Source organism: Juglans regia, chromosome 4 (assembly GCF_001411555.2).
Source record: "Juglans regia cultivar Chandler chromosome 4, Walnut 2.0, whole genome shotgun sequence".
Lineage (NCBI taxonomy): Eukaryota > Viridiplantae > Streptophyta > Magnoliopsida > Fagales > Juglandaceae > Juglans > Juglans regia.
The window spans coordinates 15,910,763-15,935,799 of NC_049904.1; the positions used below are offsets into that span (position 1 = coordinate 15,910,763).

The 25,037-nt window shown below is 36.2% G+C and overlaps 2 protein-coding genes and 1 long non-coding RNA gene across 3 annotated transcripts; 2 read left to right on the plus strand and 1 right to left on the minus strand.

Moving 5' to 3' along the window:
• Nucleotides 1-4,755: 4,755 nt before the first annotated feature.
• On the minus strand, nucleotides 4,756-9,492 carry LOC109004729. The gene is made up of 3 exons (XR_001998352.2): nucleotides 9,229-9,492; nucleotides 6,982-7,178; nucleotides 4,756-5,275 (listed from the first exon to the last, which is right to left on the minus strand). It is a non-coding gene; the product is annotated as an uncharacterized LOC109004729 (long non-coding RNA).
• Nucleotides 9,493-10,240: 748 nt separating this feature from the next.
• LOC109004728 (molybdopterin synthase sulfur carrier subunit-like) lies at nucleotides 10,241-13,199 on the plus strand. Its single transcript, XM_018983371.2, has 2 exons — nucleotides 10,241-10,347; nucleotides 12,686-13,199. Exon 2 carries the CDS (start codon nucleotides 12,747-12,749, stop codon nucleotides 13,062-13,064), a length of 318 nt encoding a protein of 105 aa, XP_018838916.1. The 5' UTR covers nucleotides 10,241-10,347; nucleotides 12,686-12,746; the 3' UTR covers nucleotides 13,065-13,199.
• A 2,276-nt stretch (nucleotides 13,200-15,475) lies between these two features.
• On the plus strand, nucleotides 15,476-15,943 carry LOC118348178. The gene has a single exon (XM_035689185.1). The coding sequence runs from the start codon at nucleotides 15,476-15,478 to the stop codon at nucleotides 15,941-15,943; it is 468 nt and encodes a 155-aa protein (XP_035545078.1).
• Nucleotides 15,944-25,037: the final 9,094 nt, after the last annotated feature.

Sequence of the window (25,037 nt, forward strand, 5' to 3'; positions counted from 1 at the left end):
ATTTTGGGAAGACATTTTATTAGACAAATCTTTTTATGAAATAAATGCTAATTTCATATTATTAATATATGATATCTCTTACAGATTTTATTTTAGGAAAAACACGTGACACTCCTAGCCTATGGGAAGAGGGTGTTGTTACATGCCTGGCTTATTTTGATGGCCTGCTACGTTCTGTGGCAGTGGATCTTGAAGCCCACTGGTGATGATTATCTCAACCTTACCGCTTAGGAATTCCTCTCCTTTCATGGGTTTAAGTGTTTAGATGGGAATCTGTGTAGCTTTAGATCTCGTAGCAAACTGGTGCAGCTTAAGCGTAAATATTCTCATGCTAAGGATTGGTCAAATAAATTTTTCTTTATTTCAAGAAGGGGGTGGGAGTTTCCGATGGATGAAGCCTCACATCAGGAATTCCCCATTCAAGAGTCTTGGTTGCTCGTTCTCGACGAACATGACCTTGAGGTTTTGTTGTCTCACCGAGAGGAAGCTAGCATCTGCTTGGTTCAATCTTGGGCGATAGCTAACCTTAGGTCCACTTGGTTTGACGTCTACCAACATTGATGGATTCTGATGGCACCCAGCCGGGCCCATGTGCTTGGTCGCGAAATTCTTGGTGCCCCCTTGTCGGACGCATCCAGCTTTTCCAAGGGTGTTCCTCCTCCCTCTCTACCTAGCAAAGGGGAGGGGTTGAGGGACCCTTTGGTGCCCCCTTGACAATAGTGGTGCTATCGCCCTTGCTTCTAATCCTGTCTTCTATGCTCGTACTAAACATATTGAAGTTGATTTTCACTTCATTCATGAGAAAGTTGCTAATCGAGATATCTGCCTTCAGTTCATTGGTTCTTATGATCAAACTGCTGATATATTTACAAAGGGACTCAGTTCAACACGTTTTTGTCTGCTTCGTGACAAGCTTATGGTTGTTTCTCTCCCCATCAGCTTGCGGGGGGATGATAACCACAAGATTCAAAACAGCCCAGATCCTCACTTATCCTATCCACGGTTGAATGCTGCAGATAACTCTTTATCAAGTGATAACACCGAAAGTTCAGGAGATAACTCTTGACTACATTTAAATGTATTTGAATTCTTGTTATCCCTTTTGAATGTATTTGAATTCTTGTTATCCCTGTAATTTCTCCATGTAATCTTGATTCAAACTCCTTATGTAATTGTATATAAATGACAATAGCATCACACGGTTTTGGCATTGAAGCCAAGACTATTCTACAGAAATTTACATGTACTACAAAGGAGCTGCTGCTGCAATAATCGTGTATGATATTACAAACCAGGTAAGTGCATCATGAGAAATGAAATTTGGTTGTAGAAATATGTGCTACCTCTGATTCTTTCTCTTTGCAACATTATACAATTTATCGAGCTAATAATGAGAGGATAGATTCAACTACACATGGGGAGTGGGCAAGGATTTTATACAATTACAACCAATTTATAGCTTTGGATTTTATTTTATATCTGTGAATTCTTATAAAAAAATTATATTTGTGAATAAGTCAGTTTGCCCTATTTTGATATTTCTCGTTATAGATGTAGTGATGTACTTTCCTAAAGTATGCATGCAATTATGTAAACTCTTTTCTATGATCTGTGCATTAAAAATAATAGAACAAAAAACTAAATTAAGGAGCTGTAAGTCTGGAAAAGAATGCCTTTCATTTCATGTGAAAGCAGAATTGATATTCCCTTAGAAATGAGTACTGAGAGAAAGGGAAGTCATTAGAATGTTTGCTTTGAAATAGCCCAGTATCCCTTAAAAGCTCACTATATTCTTGATGTTATAGATCTTGAAACTGAAATATGTTTTATTTTGATATGAGATCATGGGCTAAAGCAAATGGTTAAAGCTAAAGCAATTATGTAATATTCACACAGGTCTCAGAGCGGTATTATTAAAATTTTAGATTCATGGGCGAAAGCAAATGGTTTAGGCTAGTTACTGATGGCTTCATTACTATACTTCAACTTGAGCAAAGTTTTTAATTTTGTTTTCTTCTCTTTTAGGCCTCAAAATGCATCGTTCCACTTAAACTTAAGTGGAACAACGTCGTTTTATACCTATAAGTATACTAGGGCTGTACACCGATGGGTAAGGCATCGGTTTTGGCGCAAAATTGAGACACCACCAACGTCTGGCATGGGTCTATTGAACCGGCCAAAACCATGGTTTGGGGAGAGAAAACCGATCATATCGGTCTTGACGTTCGTCGGTGCAGTCTTCGGTCCATCGTCGGCATCTTTTGTGAAGGAGAAGAAATTGAGGAAGAACGAAGAAGCGTCGTGCCATCGCTACCATGGAATAAAAGAGAGTTGCAGAGACTAGAGAGGAAGAAGACAACGCGGGGAAGAAGAAGAGGGGTGTGGGAGGGTTATTAATTCATTTTGAAACGGCGCCATTTGGCTTAAAAGCCAAACGAAGCCGTTCTATTATAATTTTTGTTTTTAACTTTTAGGCTCTAAAACAATGTAGTTTCACTCATTTAAGTGAAACAGCGCTATTTTATATACATATATTCAAAATAAATAAATAAATAAATAGACCGAATCAGCCAATTCAACGGTTTTCCAGGGGTTCAAACCGGCTCTGAACTGCCGATATCAATTTTCCTTCAATTCCTCTCGACCGCCGACCGGTTCTTTGCCGGTTCCGTGCTCTGGCAGTCAGTGTGATTGATTCATAGCCGGTTCCGACGGTTCCTGTACAGCCCTAAAGTATACAACAGATAATGGAAACGGACGCCGTTCCACTTAAACTTAAATGGAACGACGTTGTTTCGAGATGGGGTATTCTTTTTCCCCAATTGTCTTCCTGATTCAACCTCTACAACTCGCTCCCTCTTTCCTTTGCAACTCGCTCTCTATTCTCTCAGAAGCAACTCGCCGCCAAGGGAACCAAACGCTGACCGCGAATCACCAAAGAACCGCCAGAGTCGATACAGCCAATTTTTCTCCTCCCCATCGACCAGTTACAATCGGTTGCTCCCTCCATGTGATGGTCGTCGGTCGGCGTCAATTTTGCCCAAAAACCAAGCCGAATGGGTCAGTTTTTGATAAAGTGATAAAAATTACATAATAAAGCTGCTTAAGTGAATGAATTATTTAACAAAAAAATGAATTAAGCACTTAATTATGTATTGATTTTTAATACTTGATTCAATGTTAAATTCTGATTAATATCTCAAATTTTATTCTGATAATTTACTTATGTTGCAGGGCATTGTGGAAAAGATATTAAAATTATATGGGTATTATTGGAAGTACCTAATGCCAGCAACAAAAGAAATGCACAGCTGCAGAAGATCAAAACGCAAGAGAGAAATGCACGAAACGCAGAGTTGCAAGGGGATGAAACGCACAGCAGCAGGAGATGCGGACGAAAGGAAATGCGGACGCACGCACGCAAGGCAGATCAAAACGCAAGCAACGAAGGCATGAAACGCAAGAGACGTGCGCACTGGGCTGGAGCTGAAACGAAACGCACGCACGCTGGGGGAGCCGACTCAAAACGCAAGGGGGAGAAACTGAAAACGCGGAGTGAGGCGTGCGCGAAAACAGAGATATAAAATGAAAAAGAATTTCGTGCGCTGGGAGTTTTTTTTTAGTCTTTTTCCGCAAGTTTTTCTTCCGCACAGTTTCTTCTTTCATTTTTATTTTCGCACAGCGTTCGTCTGCCTCTTCAATTTATTTTTATTTTTCCAATTCATTTTAATTTCCGCAAATTTGTATGTTTTTGGGTTTTGGATTTCAGCACATTTGTGGGATACAGTATATTTTTATTCAGTAATTTTCATTTGAAACAGTATATGATGATGTTAGATTTTAATTTTATTGAGCATTTTGTTAATCTAGAGATGATAGGCTAGATTTTTAGCTTGGGATTCAATGAGTAACCCGTGACTATTTGGGATTGGATTTACTTCAATATTTAGTGTTTTTGATGATTAACTTGATGGATTATATCTCAATGTGCATCTAAAAAATATTAGAGTTCTTTGTTCTTGGTTTAGATCAATTGTAGACGTAAAGGCACAATTGATACTTGAACAAGTAACATGACTTTAACGTTTTTCTTTCACTTTCTATGATTGTTATATAATTTGTCAAGTAGTTTTATTAAAATAAAATTGTGGTTCATTGCTATATTATCCGACTATGATTTCTATGAATGAGAGAATAGTTGAGAGAAAATGAAAAGAGAAGTAAATCCATCACCAAATTGGTGGGTGAAAATTGCATCCCAAGTGTTTGTTTAATTGTTTCTTACAGGTTTAAGTTAACGTCCCGACCATTTCACTCATAATTCATTCTACACTCCCTTAGTAAATACCCACATTTAGGTGTAAATATTGTTAGTGGTTAAGTTTAGGAATTTATTTCTCTTTGCTTATTATTTTAAATTTTCGTGTCACTCCAAACGGTAATATGTGGTCTTGCGAAAATGAAATGTTTGCTAATTTCACATTGTCCCTGTGAATTCGATCTTGAGATTTACCCTTGTATTACTTTGACAGTTTCTACGCTTGGAAGTCGAAATTAAAAGCTGATCAGTTTTCACCCCTAGTACAAACCATTTGATGCTCTAAAAGTATTTTTAGAACACTTTTTCTGAGCCCAAAAGAGAAGGAATCTGATATTATTCTCCTATGTTCAAGTGTGTAAAATATGGTTAGGGAATTGCTTTTGAAAAATCTGCTCACAGATCTACTTTCCCATGGTAGCAAATGCAGCACAAAATGGAACAAAAGAATAACTTTAACAATTTCTTTCGTTCTCCCAGCTGTTAAGACCATCCTCTACAAAAAAAAAAAAATTCAGAAGTGGAACGTTTTGACTAGCTTAATAGTACAACATAGAGCATAATCCTTAGCTAAGAACTTAAAGAATATGACGAGCCAACATTTATGAGGATCTCGCCTGTATATTTTTCTGAAAATAGTTTGCACTTTAGGACCAGGCTTATTTAGACAAATTAAGAGCCTTCATGATTTTTTGTAATTTACACCGTCTTCTCCCACCTTATAATTCACACAATCTTTTAGAGAAGACGAGGAAGACAATCCAGAGCGACTGGACTCGGCCTTGACCTTATGGAATGCCTTCTGAACATCCTGTTTTAGCTCCATGAAGCGCTTCCTCTTGATTCTCTGCTCAACTGGGGTGCCCTTCTCAAGATAAAACAAATCGGGAAGGTCATCTTCCATGAACTTATCCAGCACTTCTGAGCAATTAGGAAAATAGCGTCGACCCATCTCCACTGTCACCATGGCAACCACAAATCTTAAATGAGAGCAACTCCGTAAAACAATTCTTTTTTTGCTTAGCAGACTGTAAACTAGTTCAATTTAATTCAACTGTCAACTTTACCACTTAGCAGACAGTAAACTAAATGAATTTAAATTCATCCTGTGACAACTCAGGACGTGCCAAATGCTCTTTTAAAAATCCTCAACTTATACATTCAGTCAGGTTCTGCTTTGAAAAATAAGCCAAGTCTAGTTGCATTCAATTAAGAAAATAATGAGGAATAGTCAGCATCCTGGGATGAGAAGTGTATAAATGCCACCAAGCTACAGCTACCTTGAATCAATTAATGAATGAATGAATGAAAAGGAATCCGATACCAACAAGGTTAAATTTACCAAAAAAAAAAAATCATGTAGCCCAACCCTACTGGACAACTACACTCAGGATATTCCCTTCCTATTGTGCTTGCATAATTGCAGCTAATTCAGCCAGCACAGTACAATACTAAGGTATAAATAATGATACTAAAACCATGCTACAGCCAAAAGTACAACTATAATAAGCGTGAGATGAGGGAATAAACTGAGCATTACAAAGTTTTTCTACATGAATCCAGAACAAACCCAACTGACCAAAAAATCAATTAGATTAAAAACCAATACCACTGGAGTGACTACATGTCCATAAGACACATCATGTACTAGGAAACACACATACACACAAACACACATTCTGGAATTCTGAATTCTTCTTACCCCTTAGGGAAACAAAATGAACATGCTGCATAGCGCGAGCAATTACACACACAGAGTCAACAATCTTTTACTCAAGCAAGCATTAGTTATATATGGGTTTGCATTCGCACATGCGTGTAGCACACCACCCTTTGTCTAAATCTGATCATTTAGAAGGTGAAAAAATAGATGGTATAACACAATCTTGATTATTTAACCTTCACAGAGGGTACTATTTGACATTTGATGGTAGTTGGAGAGTATCTTTTACTCAAGCAAGCATTAATTGTATACATGTGTGTTTGTCTGCATACTTGTGTGCGTGTGTATTGCACTTCTCATTTTTTCTTACCCTTTAGGGAATATAATGGGCATGTTATACAGGAGAAAATACACTTTTGACCTCCACCTAACATTTTTTACACAGTGCCCTAGACCATCAAAACCGACATATTACACTCCAACTACCACTTTTTGTCAAATAGCACCCTTTGTCTAACTGTAACTATTAAGATGGTGAAAAATAGGTGAAAAAACACAATCTTGACTGTCAAATCTCAATGACGGGTGCTATTTAATAATTGACGGTAATTGAAGAATACGATGTGTCAATTTTGGTAGTTCAAGATAAAAAAAAATAAAAAAAAAGTGTCAAATGTGTTAGTTGGAGGGTAAAGGTGTACTTTTACCTTATATTCTTTTTATCATTATCTAATAAATATAAACTACTAGCAGTTCTCGTTTATACCAATTTACAAATGCTAGGTGACCACATGACATGAGATCAACCGAGGCACCTTGGAAGTAAAGTTCACTAAAAAATCAACCTCATATCAGCAAGATATCAGATCCTTTTCTCCCTTTTTCCCATTTTGGTTGGGAGGAGAGAGAGAGAGAGAAAATGGGATTACCCAACAGGTCACAATAAAATAGAAGAAAGGGACACAAGGCATTGTAATATGATACTACAAGCTCGCATTACCTGTTTTCATCAGTGCTTCAATTCAAGTAGGAGTCTCTTGTTCTGCATAATTGGAGTCTCATTCAGATTGACCGCCCACAAATTCCCAGTTGAACCTTTTGAGGCAGAAATGCCAGCAAACTCAGATATTGTCTCAGCATGTGCAACATCAAAGGCTAGCATTGCTTCGGTAGGGAAGAACAATCGTGAAAATGCAACTGCAATTTACATCACTCTTTTCATTCATCTATGTATGTGCAAGTAGTAGTATTTTTTTTATAAGCAATCAAAGATTTTATTAAAAACCTCAAGACATAGCCTGAGTAAACTGAAAGTGTACAATAGGAGTGTGTGAGTATTAGTATTAATGAGACTATTCCAAATTTTCACCAGGTCTATCCTCGTAAAATTTCCAAGCAATAAGGAAAAAATTCAATAGCCTTGACAGCATGTGTGGAACATCATAAGGTGAAATCGAAGGTTCAGTTACCCTAACAACTAGCTTTACTTCTTGATAAATTACTTATCTAGTAGTAATTTACTACATTTGGTTCAGCCATGTGTACTTTACATCTAATCCCAACGCTGGGAAAAGGTAAAAAATGTAGCAAAACCTCAGCCCTACATTTAGGAAATGAATCGTCATTAGTTTCCAAACAATTTACTCACGATTCTCAATATTACTACCAGAAAGATAAGGAAACCAAAGCTTTGTTTTACACATGAAACAAAACATGTTTGATATATCAACAAATCCCAATGGTAATCTAAAGATTCAAATAGAGATATTTCAATCATGATTAGACAACTTGCTGATACAAGCAGTAGGTCATGGCCCAAGCATTTTGGAACAAGTCTCACAATTTTATGATAAAATATGCTGAGACATCTTAAATGTCGACACTGGAAAGTATCACAAGTTTTTGGAAGTTAAATATCTTCCAATATCAAAAACAAAATCTTCCAATATCAAAATAGACTCCTACAAGCTCTAATATGCAACTAAAGTAACCAAAAAAAAAAAAAAAAACATAAGTTCATCATTAAATATAAAAGGCTGCAATACACTTTTGGTCCCTGAAATTTGACCCAAGTTCAAATTGGTCCCTAATTTAAAAAGTTCTAAATTCAATGACAGCAGTTTAATCCTTTCATCTATCAGATAGGAACTTCCATTGCTGGAATGTTTCATGCGACAAATGGAAACATCACTTTGGCATGCCATGTCACTTCTATTTTTGGCATGGAATGCTATTTGATCTTTAGGTTTTTGACCAACAAAAAGATCAGTTTGCCTGCCAAGTCATTTCTCTCTGTGAATCAGAAAGAAGATCCAAACTCTCTAATTAATGCAATAAACTAAAAAACTAAGCCTTTCAAGCACAAAACGTAAACATCCTCAATGATGTTGGTTTAAAAATAGAATGGTGACAAGGCCTGGATACGTTAGGCCATGGTTGCTATTGTTTCTGTAGTGTGCATTTGGAGATTGGGTTTATAGGAAAATCTGGTTTTAAGCAGCTGAAAAATGAGGCGTTGGAGATCCTTGGATTGAATTGGGAGGTTCAAGTTGATTATGTGGCTGTGATCTAAACACCATGGCAAAGTGAGGTGGAGTGGATTCTGACATGACATTAATGGTAATGAAGAGAGGGTAGGGGCAAGGGTCTAGCCAATTTTTTTTTTTGAAAGAAAGGAGGTGGGAGGAGGTAGATGGGGAGAACATTGGTCACTGGAGGTGTTGCGCTTGCCGTTAAGGCCAACCTTCATGAGGCCACAGCCATTGTTATGGAAGGAAGCATTTTGTGTCTAAGGTGGTAGGTTTTGGTTTAGATGACAGGGAAAACTATTTTTTCCTTTTAATGAACAAGGAAAAAAGATTAACTACGAGTCTACAAGTATGTCATGTGTCCATTCTCATGTCGTGTAAAATAGTCTCTTTGTTTGCCACATCAGCCACTAATGACAGAATCCCAATCTGGTCTGAATCCCTTACCATTTAATTTATTTAGGGACAAGACAGAAATTCTCAAATTTCTGGGGGTGAAATTCAAAAATTGGTCAAAGTTTTTTTGACAAGTGAAATTCAAACCTTGGTCAAACCTAAGAGCAACAACAATATGTCTAAGCCAATATTTTCAAACACCTTTCAAATTTCATGGGAATTCCGACATAAAAGTTAAGATTTCATAAACAGAACCGAATATAATTCAGAGAAGTTTCCAGCCTGGAAAGAAGAATCCAAGATTACCATCTGCAGAATAATACCTCGGTTTTCCAGATACAGCAGTTTCATGTGCAGATCATCTGCTACTGTTTCAGAAGAAATAGATGCATCCCCAGCCATTGGATTCCTTCTCATTTCTCTCTCTAGAACATCGATGCATATCCGATCTTTATTTGCTTCCTGCCCCTGCTCTGTTTTAGCATGATAGTCTGCTACACATCTGGCCGTAGGTGGCTGTGAGGGTTGGTTGTGTGCGGCGGCATGAAGAGAGAAGTGGAAGGGAAGCTTGCGAAGTGGAATGCCCTAATCCAAGTCTAGGATTAGAAGGAGAAGACGCTGGAGTGTTCTGTGACCGTTGATCTGAGGAAAGGTTGAGATTATGCCAGCAAGATAAAGACTAGTGTTCTAGAAGAAGAATTTTGAAAAGAATAATGTTATATAATCTTTCTAATTTTTATATATTATATTTTTTAAAATTTAAAATTTTTTTAATTTTTTTTAATTTTTTTAATAAATTAATTCAATTCTTTTATTTATTATTTATAAATTAAATATTTAATTAAAAAAATATATAATATATAAAAATTATATAAATAATAAAAAATTGTGTAAATTTTCTCTTTCGGAAATAAGCCGTAACTCTCTTTTTCTATCAATAAAAGCTACCGATTTATACCGACAATGTTAAAATATTTTTTCAATTTTTATTTTTTACTGCATTTTCTTAAATAAAAAAATAGAAAAACATAACATTAAAAAAAAAACACAAATGTTAAAAAAAAAAATCTTTCCGTACGAAGTCTTGTTATATCACTTTCCAGGTTAAAAACGTGTCGACCATCAAATCAACAACGTAAATCAATTTACTTTGCTCTCGAGAGTCGAGACATGATAGCTCTCGTTTATTTTAAAAAAATATTTTATTTTATTTAATTATTATAATTTTTAATATAAAATAAAATAAATAATTTAATCTTTTTAAATTTTTAAATAAAATAAATATTAAAAAATATATTCTATTAATATTCTATTTAACTTTTTAATTTTAATCCCCGAGGCCTAATCTGATAAACGACCGCCTTCTATTCCCATCGTCTCGGCAACTTCTACTCTTCTCTACCTGCCCCTCCCCTCCCATTACGCTCTTGCGCCGCTTTCAGGTAATCGCTCTTTCACTTCGTTGATTCTGATGCACAAGATTCCTGATTAAATTTCTCTACTTTTTTCTTCTTGCTGACTATTGAAATTTCCATTGGGTCTCGCCATAGCATATGTAGGCTGTAGCTAGTGTGTTGAAATCACAGAATGAAGAAACTGACCTTTTTTTTTTTGGTGGTACTGCAACTTGAGACTCTTGGGACACTTAGTCCGTCCATACTGACGCTCCTTTAAGCCGAGTCTAAAGCTTGAGTTTTCGGATCTATTTTGCATAATTGAGCTGCAAAGGCTGTACATATGAGCTATATTAAGTAATAGAGTGATTCTATTTTGATTATAATTGTTTTCTCCAAATACCACATGGGATGATTATCTTTTACGATATTATATCTGATTTTTCTTTTCCCACTCTGCTTTAGTTTCTTCCACTTTTTCACAAATTGCTGTCCATTATATCAAGTTTTCTTATGGCTTAACCAACCATCAAAAGGTATGCTCATAAAACTGCTAGGGTCAGATAGAGGGAAATACATAAAATAATTTTTGGAAATAACCCTCTACAATGCCATTCGTGCTCAGAGGGTTTTGTGACCTTATTGCCATATGGTCTAAATGACTTGGTTGATGTGGACGCTTTTTATAGTAGAGTTTGTGAGATGTTATTTTTCTATGCATAAAACTGCTAAGGTCAGATATATGAAATACATATACTAATTATTGGAATAATCCTCTCTACTATGCCATTCGTGCTCAGGGTTTTGTGGCCTTATTGCCATATGATATAATTGTGGAAGTTTGTGCTATCTCGATAGTTTTTCAGATTAGTTTGTGAACTGCGACGCTGAAAGAGAGATTTTAAAGCATTCCTTAGATCCCCAGTTCATGGATTTTATTCTTGAGTATTCTTTGGCTCCTCTACTCGATAGACGAAAATTAAGAAATTGTCTTATTTCTTGAATGATGTAATTTATAGTTTTTTGTGAGTTCCCATCCGTCAGAATGGTCTATTGGTTGTTTTGATGAGTAAGTCCCATAGTGTGGTGTTCTGAACCCAGCTTGAAGGGGTGTAGTTTTCTTTTGCTTTTTGGTAAATGATTAAGCTACATCCAGGATTGGATGTCCTAAAAAAAACTCATTAAATTGCAAGCCCAATGCCGGGTGGTGTAAAGAACCTCTGTATATATGTTTTGGCATTTGTAGCAAATCACTGTGACACTGCACATTTGTTTCTTTTTTCTTTTTAATTGTGCACTACATTTTATAAATATAATATGATTATATAAACCACTTGTACAAGACGATCTTCAGTTTTGTAACAAAAGGGCTTGGTTTATTGAAGTTGAAAAATGCCATCGATGGCCCTTCTTTCCGTTCTCTTTTTCTTTTCTTTTTTCAGTCTCTGTGGGTCTTAAATATGCACATAGGTGTTCCAAATACATCTTCCATCCAGACTTCTTCTACTTGTTAGAAACTAGGGTGATCTGCTCAAAGTTATAAGATTAAGATTAATATCTTTTTTATCTAGAAGACAGATTGTGTGTGTGTGTGTGTGTGTGTGTGTGTCCAGAAGGAAGTTATAGCTATTTATTAGAATTTCACAATGTTAAAGGCACTTTCATCCCCTCTCTCTCTCTCTCTCTCTCCCTCTCTCTCTCTCTCTCTATATATATATATATATAAATATTTTGTAGACTTTTAATTCATGAAAGATTGAATTTGTCTTAAGGTTGTCTCAGCTTTTTTCTTCCATTAGAATCACTAGTACATTAAACTATGTGTTTCATGAAGTTAAATTAAAATGTGCCCTTAGGGACGTGCAATCCACACAAGTTCTCTGGCTGGCACCATATCTGTGTCTCATTTACAATTATAACATTTAGCCTGTTGTGGTATTGATGAAATTTACCACAGTTACTTATTTTCTTGGTTCCACCATCGATTCTAGGGGTGAAAATGTAGGCATGGAAAATAATTTTTCTGTCAGAACACTTAAAATGTAGAAATTATGTCCTGTTATCCCAAGGTGGGAATCTTTTCTGGATCTTTCCTTCTACTATCCTAAGCAATATTAGTCAAAAGAAATTGGCTCTTCGACCCCTTTGAAATTTATTGCTCTGGGCTGGGTTTATGATCCAATAATCAATCTGTTTAGAGTTTGTAAGCTTAAATTTGCGTTCGTTCATCAAGCTGTAGCCTTTATGTATTCAGCATTTCCATGACTGGTACTCCTGCATGAAAACCAATTTGCTTTTTTGCTTTAATATTCTGTAATTTGAACCTACCAGTTAACTTTTTATGTGTACTAATCTCTGCCATGGTTTTAAAAACTTTAAATTGCAGTGTTTCTGGCGTGGGGAAACATTTTTATTCTCCAGTAATCCATTAGATTGGGTTTTCTGAGATGGATACAATGGAAGGAAAGATTAACACTCAAACATCGGACCCTAAACCGGAGGGAAACAAAGTTCCATCTGTAAAGATAAAGGTTCTGTTCTTTGCAAGAGCTCGAGATCTTACTAGCTTGACTGAGATGCCATTGGAGGTGCCATCAGGCAGTTCTGCAGATGATTGTTTGAATGATCTTGTTGCCAGGTTTCCGGGCTTGGAAGAGATCCGTGAGTGCATGGTTCTTGCTCTAAATGAGGAGTACACTACTGAGTCAACTATTGTAAAAGAAAAAGATGAGTTGGCCATTATACCTCCCATAAGTGGTGGCTAATTTTTTCTTTTTCCCTCTGCAAAAGGTGTCTATATATTCAATATTTCACTCTAATAAACCTCTGGTTTTCCATGAAAACAATGTGAGTTTAACTTCGTTTACAACATGGTTTCCTACACAACTAATTGTTTTACATTTTGCTTTCGAAACTATCAAAATTGATATGTTGCATCTTTAAATTACAAAAAAGTTGTAATTTCCGCTTTCATTAAGATCTAGTAGTTAAGATTATATTCAATCCCTTAAGTTTCATCCGTCTTAACTATCAAAATTTGGTAAAATAATTTTTATTTTTATATAGTTATAGGAAATACCATGTCGTTTTATTTTCTAGAGAGAGAGATGCAAAGATATAACACTTGAAAATGAAAAGCATTAAAAAAAAAAAAAGGAAAAAGCACACTTTGCACCCCCAAATTACTGCAAATGACATTGCATCCTCGAATCATAAAAAATTGGCTCTTTAATTTTACCATTAAGATAGATGAAATACAGGTAGGCGTGGCAATTCTTGTTTTTGAGTGAGATAAGAATTCTTGATCTCATCTCAAAGTTTAAAATAAATTCGCGGGATTCTACAATTCACACCAAGTATCGCATTTCGCTATGTTCTTCATCGATGCGAGAGCCAAGATATCCGTTGTCGAGATATCCGTTGCCGAGAGTTGTTGCACGCGTCGCTTCTAGCTCGGATTCTGACTTAGAGGCATTCAGTCATAATCCAGTGCACGGTAGCTTCTCGCCACTGGCTTTTCAACCAAGCGCGATGACCAATTGTGCGAATCAACGGTTCCTCTCGTACTAGGTTGAATTACTATTGCGACACTGTCATCAGTAGGGTAAAACTAACCTGTCTCACGACGGTCTAACCCCAGCTCACGTTCCCTATTGGTGGGTGAATAATCCAACACTTGGTGAATTCTGCTTCACAATGATAGGAAGAGCTGACATCGAAGGATCAAAAAGCAACGTCGCTATGAACGCTTGGCTGCCACAAGCCAGTTATCCCCCACAGAGGATGATTTTTTAGACTAAAAGTTTCTGGGTAAGAATGCATAACTTGCCTTTGGCATGTATGAATAAAGCTCGAGGAGAGCATATAGGTGCGACGGTGGGACATGTAGAGGAAGTGGATACCCAGGCAGATGGTAGTGGGTGGGGAAATGTGTTGAGAGTTCATATTACGATGAATATCAAGTTGCCTTTACCCAAGGGTAGAACAATAAAGATGAAAGGAGAAAATATATGGATACCATTCAGTTACAAAAAATTGCCCAGGTTTTGTTTCACATGTGGTTGTATAGTGCATGGAGAAACAAGTTGTTTAAGAAAGGAAGGAGATGAAGTGGGGGGGGGGTATGGCTGAGGGATAACCAAGAATTAAAGAGAAAATACTTCTATAATGACACAAATATAGGGAGGGAAACACAGAGAGGAAAAATGGAAGGGGGGGAAAGAAAAGATGAGAAGGTCCCTGATACAGAGGGACTGGAGAAGAATTCTGAGATGCAGAGGGATATGGAGGGAAATGGTTTTAAAGAAAATATGATAAGTAACAGAGAAGAGGAGGAACCAATGGCAAGTTTGGAAAATAGAGATGCGGTGATAGTTGACAAGGGGTTTGTTGTTAGTTATGAGGGAGGAAAGGAAGGTCCAAAGGGAGAGCAGGGGCTGGTTAATATGTTGGTGGGGGATAAAATAAGCAAGATAGAAAATAATCTAGGGAAGAAAGGAGCATGGAAGAGAAAGGCTAGAGAAAAGGGAGTGAGAGGGGAAACTGGGGATGTTACTTTGAGTAGCTTAAAAAGAAGTTATGAGCTGATGGAGGGGAAGCAGAAAAGTCAAAGAAGTAAAAAAGCAAGAGGGGAGGAATTGGAGATGGAAGGAGAGCTTGTAAATGTTGTGGCGGAGGCTGGAAGCCAGCCCCGCCAAGCCTTATGAAAATCTTAAGTTGGAACTGCCGAGGGTTGGGGAATTCTCGGATAGTTCAAGACCTCTGCAATATGGTAGAGGTAAAAAAACCCAGTGTTATTTTTATTATGGAAACAAAGAGTTGAAGAGATAGTTTTGGGGGTTTGAAAAGAAGACTAAAGTGTGAGGGCTATTTTACAGTGAATTCAGTAGGGAAATGGTGAGGTTTGATGCTATTGTGGAGTGATAGGGTCAATGTGGAAATAAAAAAGTACTCACAAAGGCACATAAATGCTTGGGTTTGGGATGATGAAACAAAAGTTAAGTGGCTATTCACTGGATTTTATGGGCAGCCTGAGGTAGGGAAAAGGAAGGAAGCTTGGGAATTGTTAGCTTCTCTAAAACCAGAAGGGTCTATGGGGTGGTGTATAGCTGGTGATTTTAATGAAATAATTTCGAATGATGAAAAAGAGGGAGGAAGACCAAGAGCAGAAAAACAGATGGAGGGTTTTAGGGAAGTCTTAGCTAAAAGAAACCTGAATGACCTTGGGTGGAAATGTGAGAAGTTCACATGGAGCAATAGGCATGGTGATGAGTCTTCAACTAAGGAAAGGCTAGATAGGGCAGTTGCAAATTCTGCTTGGATTGAAGTTTTTAATGAAGTATGGGTGGAAATACTTGCTGCAAGAACATCAGATCATAAGCCTATCTTGATTCATGTGCTTAAAGGGAAGAAAAGGAATTGGGTTAAAAATCAAGGCTTTAAGTATGAAGCAAATTGGGCTTTAGAGGAGGATTGTGAAGAGGTGATGAGACATGTGTGGAACAAGGATGAGGGCTATGTGGTCCCTCTAGAAAAAGTGGTAACTTTCTTAGATAGAAGCAAAAAGGCTCTACTGTTGTGGAGCAGACAAAGGAGAAGAGGGGGAGAAAGAGAGATTGAGGAAAAAACAAGGGTTCTCCAATAGCTTCAGGCAGTTGAGAGCAAAGATAATATTAATGAGATAAAGAAAGTGTCAAAGGAGCTCAATTATTTACTGGAAAAGGAAGACATAAGGTGGAGACAAAGAGCGAAGGCTAATTGGTACAAGCTTGGAGATAAAAACATAAAATATTTTCATGCTTGTGCCAATCAAAGAAGGAAGAGAAATACAATAAGGGAGGTTGTTAATGAGCAGAATAGAAAAGTTAGTGGAAATTTGGAGATTGAAAGAACTTTCAGTCATTATTTTGAGAATCTGTTTAACACTACGAACCCATTTGGTGAAGACTTAGAAGAATGCTTGAGGTGCATAGAGCCAAGAGTGACAAGGGAAATGAATGATACCTTGTCTAAGAGTTTCACTAGAATTGAAGTTGAGGAGGCTGTGAAATAGATGTCTCCTTTGAAGTCACCTGGTCCAGATGGCTTTGGGGCTGAGGAGGTTTGTGAGGCTACTTTATTTGCTCTTAATGGGAACTCTTGGGTCTCTTTGCTGAACTACACTTTTTTAGCATTGATACCCAAGATAAAGGAGCCTGTGAAGGTGAGTGACTATAGACCAATTAGTTTGTGCAACGTCTTGTACAAAATAATTACAAAAACCATTATCAACATATTCAAGAAGGTTTTATCTGAGATTATAGCCCCTACACAAAGTGCATTCCTACCAGGTAGATTGATTTCAAACAACATCATGGTAGCCTATGAATTGATACATACAATGAAGACCAGAAAAAAGGGGAAGTTGGGAAGTATGGCAGTTAAACTAGATATGTCAAAGGCATATGATAGAATAGAATGGAGTTAGTTGGAGGCAGTGATGAAAAAACTAGGTTTCTGTGATAGTTGGGTTACACTCATAATGAAATGTGTATCCACTGTGACCTACTCAGTGCTGGTTAATGGAAAGCCAGGTGAAAAAATCTGTCCATCAAGGGGTCTTAGGCAGGGAGACCCTTTGTCTCCCTACCTCTTTATTTTGTGTGCCGAGGGACTGAGTTGCTTGCTTAATCAATCTGAAAGAATGGGAAGCACAAGAGGTTTTCAAGTGGCAAGAGGTGGAATCTCCATAAACCACCTACTCTTTGCAGATGATTGTATTTTGTTTGGGAGAGCAACAATGGAGGAGTGGAACAAGCTACAAATGATTTTAAGGAAGTATGATAGGGCTTCTGGACAGTTCATCAATAAGGATAAAACTTCGATTTTCTTCAGCAGTAACACTTCATTGGAGGTTAAAAAAAGTATTCTGGAGGCTGGCAACTCAGTAGCATGTGGCAGTTATGAGAAGTATTTAGGTCTACCTACCTTTGTAGGGAGATCTAAATATAACACCTTCAGATTTCTAAAAGAAAAAATATGGAAGAAGATGACTAGCTGGAAGAATAACTTCTTATCATAGGCTGGCAAAGAAGTGTTGATAAAAGCTGGGCTACGGGCCATACCCACTTACACCATGAGTGTTTTTAAGCTGCCTATGAAGCTATGTAGTGATATCAATACCATGTTCTCTAGATTTTGGTGGGGTAATCAGCAAAAGGAGGGGGGGATCCAATGGAGGAAGTGGGATAAAATGGCTGGGCAAAAAGCAGAGGGTGGGATGGGTTTCAGGGATTTGGGTTGTTTTAACTTAGCTCTCCTAGCCAAACAGGGATGGAGATTCATCCAATTCCCTAGCTCTCTGGTTGCAAGGGTCTTCAAAGAGAAGTATTTTAAAAATGCTAGCTATATGGATGTGAAGCTGGGGTTCAAACCTTCTCTGATATGGAGAAGTATATGGAGTGCAAGAGAGCTGATCAAGGAAGGTGTCAGGTGGAAGGTTGGTGATGGAAAAAAGATTCAGATATGGGGGCAGAAGTGGTTGAACACACCATCCTTTTTCTCAGTGCAGTCTCCAATTTCAATACTTAGAGCAGACTCAAAGGTAGTAGAATTGTTGGTAGAAAATAAAAGAGAGTGGAATGAGGTACTAATAAATGCTATTTTTGAGAAAGAAGAAGCAAATCAAATTCTGAGCATACCACTCAACAGAGGATGGAATGAAGACAAGGCAATATGGGGGCTTACAAAGAAAGGATTTTTCTCTGTAAGCAGTGCTTACTATTTACAGCTCGATATGAAAAGGAGGTGCAAGGGAGAAACTTCAGCAGATCAACAATCCGACAACAGATGGAAGAGTATTTGGAACTTAGAAGTGCCTAATATAATAAAGTTATTTTTTTGGAAGGCAGCAAATGAACTCTTACCTACAAAAAAAAAAAAAATTGTTTCAAAAAAAGGTTGTTGAGGACCCCTTTTGTCCAATTTGTCTTGTGGAGGAAGAGTCTGTATTACATGTGATGTGGGAGTGTCCAGTAGCAAATGATGTATGGGCAGAAGATTCGAGTGGTGTGTCAAAATGGAAAAAGGAAGGTGGGGATTTTCTGGAGCTATGGGATAAACTGAAGGGAGGCATGGAGAAGTTTAAACTTGAAGAGCTAGCTGTCCAGTTCAGAAAAGTATGGCTAAGAAGAAACACTTTCATCTTTGACAAAAGACTCACTTGCCCAAGAAAGCTGCTATTAATAGCTAATGAGACATTAGAGGCTTTTAAACAAGCAAACAAAGGAATAATCAATGAGGTACATCAGGTTGCAGTCCCTTTGAATAAGAACAGATGGGTTAGACCTGCAGAAGGTTTTGTCAAGGTGAATTGGGATGCATCTTTGGATTTTAAGGAGAGGAGAATGGGAATGGGGATGATTATTAGAGATGAAGAGGGAGAGGCCTTGGTTGCAGCATGTGATAGCAGGAGGAATGTTGTATTATCTGAAGTTGCAGAATGTCAAGCTCTGTGGAAGGCTCTGCAGTGGTGCAATGAACTCAATATAGGGAATGCTATTTTTGAGGGAGATGCAAAGGCTGTCGTAATGGCAGTAAAAGGGGATGAAGAAATTTTTTCTTATTTTGGTTCTTTAGTTAATGACATTAGGAATATTTTTACCCATAGGAAGAGTTGGTCTTTACAATTTGATTTTAGAGAAAAGAATAGTGTTGCACACAACTTGGCAAAGGCTGCTCTATACTTAGTTGAGGAAAAAGTTAGGATAGAAACAGTACCAGATTTTATTGTAAAAAGTTTAGATTTTGATAGAAGATGTATGCAAGAAAGTCATATATGAAATATAGAGGTTTTCAAAACAAAAAAAAAAAAATATTATGTTTTAATATTATTATTATTTTCAAATTTAAAAAATTTGAATTGGGATTTAAAAAAGTTAATTTGTTTATTATATTTATGAAGATTTAAAAAATGTGTAATGATGAGTTGAGATAATATGAGAATTTTGTGTCTCATCCCGCCCCCCAAACATGCCTTTAAAGGCTTTAATTATATGGGTCAATCTGAACTTGACATGTTAAGTTAAACGTGTCAAACTCTCAAATACTTATCTAACTCATTTAGATAACGAGTCGTATGATGTAACATGAAACAAACTAACATTTCGTGACATGCATAACATTTAACAGACAAATATTTCGTGACATGACATAATTATAACATATAAACATTGCATGATAGAATATACTGTGTAGCAAATAAATGTTGTGTGACAGAATATATCGTGTAATAGATAAATATTGTGTGATAGAATATATCATGTAACAGATAAACATTTCGTGACAAAATATTATATGTAACAGATAAACATGTAGTTATATGACATATATGATAATATAAGTACATAAACAATAGTTCCCTTATCAACATACATACACAATACCTGACAGTAAGTTAGTAGCTAACTTATAGTGACAGTCGCGTTACAGAGAAAAATGTGCGAAACACGAGAAATTGTAAGTAGAATTTCTAAACATTAGAAAATTTATCACTAATAACTTAGAAACATGAAAATATTATCTTAGACTAAAATTACCATTTTATCCTACACGTGGAAAAACGACCATTTTATCCTAAACTTAAGGATTTTACATCCTAACTCCAAAATGCACTAACATTTACATTACTCATGTAAATTTTGTCCTAAATCCAAATTTTTAATTAGAAAAATTTAAAACATAACATAACTATCACAATTACACTAAGGTCGAAACCTTCAAATGCAAAAACACTTGATTTTTGTTGCAATTCTATAACCTCATTTCACTTGCTTAAAAATTGAAATATTGCAACATAGATTAACACATCCTATGTTTAAAAATCATACGAGATCAATCAACAAAACTCACTTCACAAAAATCTTTCTAATACAAAGCTCCAAGCTTTAACAAAAACATGGCCTTTGATTCTCAAAGTTTTGTCCACTTTGAAAACAACTCCAAGAACTCCAAAAGTTTAAAAATACAATTCTAATATATTCCTAACATACTCCTAAGAAATATCATGCTTTGAATCATCAAGAAAAAATCACAAAATCCATCACCAAACTTTCAGTTTCAACACCAATTCCAAAAACTGATTGCCTTAAGGTTTGGTTTTGATCAAATCCTTTGATCTAAAACATAGCATGACAAAAATACAAACCAAAAACATCACATGGTTGAAAAGCATGTCCTAGAATAGATCCAAGCATTAAGATTAAGATCACATGGCGATATTTGCATCAAAACATTCATATACCCGAAAACCTCAAATCTGTGACCTAACTGAGTCTCTTCATGCATAAAAACTCACATCTTTAAAGCCAACACAAAAAATATTTACAATAACATCCTAACATGTAGGTCAAAGACTTAGGATCATCATATAAAAATATCAAAGCTATTGGAGCATGACTTTACCATAAAAGATCCAAGCTTTTACAAAACAAAATTGTTTTACACCTTTTAGTTTCTAACTTTTTAGATCTAAGAAAAAATTTTTAGATCCAAGTTCGTTTGTTCCTTCTTTCTCAGGTATAGATTCTTATATTTCTAGGCCTTCATTTACATTCTCTGTAAATCATGATCCCTCCATAGTATCTTCTATTCATTTTTGGATTTTTAAAGTGGGTGCAACTGATCATATGATCAGTTCATTTCATATCTTTACATATGTTACCTCTACAATTCGTACTTCAGTTCAATTACCAAATGGTAATTTTGTTCAAGTTACTCATATTGGTATTGTTCAAATTTCTACATCTTTAATTCTTAAAGATGTTCTTTTTGTTCCATCTTTTCATTATAATCACATTTCTATTAGTGAATTGGCTTCTCAGCTACCTTGTTGCCTTTTTTTCCTTCATAATTTTTGTTTCTTACATGACCTCTCCACCTGGAAAACGATTAGAGTGGGAAAGCAAAATCGAGGCCTTTATCATTTACTACAAGGTTCACACCAGACTATTGATAATTCTTCTGTTTCTTCTTCATGTTATTCTAGTAAATCTATCAATAATACCTATGAACTATGGCATCATAGATTAGGACACATTTCTCCTTCTCGAATGCAGTTTTTAGCTCATGAATTTCCTAATGAACTTCATACTTTAGTACCAAATAATACTTCTTGTAAGATTTGTCATCTTGCAAAATAGAAAAGGTTGCCCTTTCCTAATAGTGCTTTAGTTTCTTGCTCTATTTTTTATCTTGTGTATTGTGACATTTGGAGACCTTTTTCTATGGCCTCATATGATGGTTTCCGTTATTTTCTTACTCTAGTAGATGATTTTAGTCGATGTACATGGGTTTATCTCATGAAATCAAAATCAGAAACTAGAGAATACATTCAATCCTTCTTCAAATTTGTTCAAACACAATATCAATGTACTATCAAAACTATTCGACCTGATAATGGTTATGAATTCAATATGAAACAATTTTTCACTTCTCATGAGGTTTTACATCAAAAGAGTTGTCCTTATACTTCTCAACAAAATGCTGTTGTAGAACGTAAACATCAACATATCCTTAATGTTGCTCGAGCCATTATACTTCAATCTTCCCTACCTTTAAAATCCTAGAGTGATAGTAAGTATTCTATCTGCAATCCATCTTATTAACTTTCTTCATACTTTTTTTTTTTTGGAAAGAGTCGGTAGCCACCCACATAGCGGCCCTGTCCCAAATTTATTAATAAGCCCTCACTTGTGGCGGATGAATACCGTGGTTACATTCAAGGTAAAAACCAACCAACAAAACATAAATCAAAATAAACAAAACAAAACAATAAGCCTATAAAGAAGACACAAACTAAACAAGCCTATATAAAAAAGACCACAAAAAAACTACCAATAGTAAAACTCAATGACATCTTAATGAAGGAATACTAGACAAGTCCAAACGCAACAAATCCTAAGGGCTCGAGGCAGAATAGAATTATTTGTATAGACCAAGTCAACGCCATTGGCACAATCCTTGGCCAACCAATCCGCCATCTTATTTCCTTCTTGTAACACATGTTGAAACCGACAAGTAATGACTTGCGTCAAACTAACAATCTCTTCCCAATAATCTTCCAGGTACCAAATCCCACACCTCCCCCTATTCCACCAAGAAATAATCAGCAAAGAGTCAACCTCTACAATCACATTCAGAATATGAACATATTTGCATAGCCGCAAGCCAGTAAGGAGCGCAAGTAACTCTGCTTTATTATTAGTGCCAAAACCAATAGGAGAGGCGAAAGCTTGCACAAGCAGTCCTTGTGAAATCCCCTTATGAAATTCTTCTTACACCACTTCTACCATATAATAAATCCCCTTATGAAATTCTTTATTTTGTTAAACCATCTTAGAGGCCGTTGAAAACCTTTGGTTGCCTTTGTTATGCCTCTGTATGAACACATAAAATAAAATTTGATCCTCGTGCTCAGCCTTGTGTATTTCTTAATTATCCAATTGGTGTAAAGGGCTACAAAGTTTATAGTCTTATTCATCATACTGTCCATATTTCTCGTGATATTATTTTTCATGAAAACATTTTTCCTTTCCAATCTAATAAATCACATTCTGCCTCTTCCAGATTTTCTTTTTTTGACATTGTTCTTCCTTACTCCATTACAGTTCCAATCTTTATGTCTACATCTTCCAATACTTATACAAATACTTCCAATATACATACAAATACTTTCAATACACATACAGATACTTCCATACATACAAATACAAATACTTTCAATACACATACAAATACTTTCAATATACATACAAATACTTTCATTTCCTTCACATAATTCTTGAAGATCATCTCGATCTCATAAACAACCTCGATACTTGCAAGATTATCATTGTAACTTGGCCTCATATCAAGATTCACCCAAGCTTCCTCCTGGAAAACACCCCATTGGATGTAAATGGGTTTATAAGTGTAAACTTTGTTCAGATGGTTCTTTGGAGCATTATAAGGCCAGATTTCTAACTAAAGGCTAGACTCAATAATAGGGAATTGATTATTTCGATACTTTTTCCCCTGCATCAAAGCTGACCACTGTTAGATGCTTACTTGCTCCAGCTACCTTTCAGAATCGGTGTCTTCAGCAATTTGATGTTAATAACGCATTTCTTCATGGTGATTTATATAAAGAAGTATATATGGCATTGCCTCCTGGTTTTGCACAACCCAATGATGCATAGGTTTGCAAGCTCAATAAGTCTCTATAAGGCTTAAAACAAGCATCTAGACAATGATTTTCTAAATTTTCCACTACATTAATTGCCTATGGGTTTATATACAATCAAAATCTGACTATTATCTCTTTATCAAGACTTTGGGACCCTCTTTTATGACCATTCTGGTGTATGTGGATGACATAGTAATTGCTAGCAATGATCATTCTTTCTTTCTTTCTATTTTTTTTTCTGCACTGAAGTCCTTTCTTGATTCCCCTTTGAAGCTTAAAGATCTCGGCAACCTCAAGTATTTCCTAGGCCTTGAAGTGGCTAGATCCTCTACTGGTATATCTCTTTGTCAGCACAAATATGCACTTGTGCTTCTCTTTGATTCAAGTTTAATGGTTGTTAAGCCTATACAATCTCCCATGGATCCAAATAGCAAATTGTCAAAGTCTGAAAGTGCTCCATTATTTGATCCAAGTTCTTACAAAAGACTCATTGGCCGTCTCCTCTATTTTACAATAACCATTCTCATTTTGATGTTGCTACCCAAGTGCTTCGATATATCATATTCAATCCTGGTCAAGATCTTTTCTTTTCTAGTTCTTCTTCTTTTCAATTGAAAGTCTTTTGTGATTCAGATTGGGCTAGCTACTCCGACACTAGGAGATCAGTTATAGGCTTTTGCATTTTCATTGGTGATTCCCTTGTTGTTTGGAAATCAAAGAAGCAGATGACAATATCCCACTCCTCTACTGAAGCCAAATACCGCTCAATGGCTGCTGCATGTTGTGAACTTAAATGGCTTAATGCTTTGCTTCAACCTTTTCCTATTTCCATCCAATCACCTGTTGTTCTCTACTGTGATAATAAAACTGCTTTAAGTATTGTAGAGAACCTTGTTTTTCATGAAAGAATAAAACATATTGAGATAGACTACCATCTAGTTCGTGATATCTCCAAGCTGGTTTTATCAAGACTATACATGTTTCTTCTCAATTTCAACTTCCCGATATACTTACCAAGTCTCGTAGCCATGATCGATTTCGTTTTCTTATTGGCAGGTTGGGACTTCTTAGTTTATGTAGTCCAACTTGAAGGGAGTTTTAATATTTATACACGTGGCTTTTTATTATTTTTTTTAAAAGAGCCGGTAGCCACACACATAGCGGCCCCGTCCCAAATTTATTAATAAGTCCTCACTTATGGCGGAGGAATATCGTGGTTACAAGCGAGGCATCTGGGAGATTACAAAGAAGCCAATAAAACCCTCCCAAATACAAAACAACAAACATAAAGCAAATAAACAAACTAAACAAGCCTATATAATAAAGCCAAAAAAAAATTCTAAACAAGCCTAAAAAATACCACAATCAATGAAACTAAACAAAAGAACAAACACCGATACAGACCATGAAAAGACCATCACTACATGCCTCTTGCACTGAACCCGCAAAAACACCTCTGCATTAAAGCCATACACCATGATTTTTGCACCGAATAGAAGGAAGGCCCCATTTATTGACTTTGATCAAACCCCATAGC

Coding starts and splice junctions, on each gene's coding strand:
- LOC118348178 (XM_035689185.1), top strand. CDS start 15,476: ATGGAGGGTTTTAGGGAAGTCTTAGCTAAAAGAAACCTGAATGACCTT.
- LOC109004728 (XM_018983371.2), top strand. CDS start 12,747: ATGGATACAATGGAAGGAAAGATTAACACTCAAACATCGGACCCTAAA.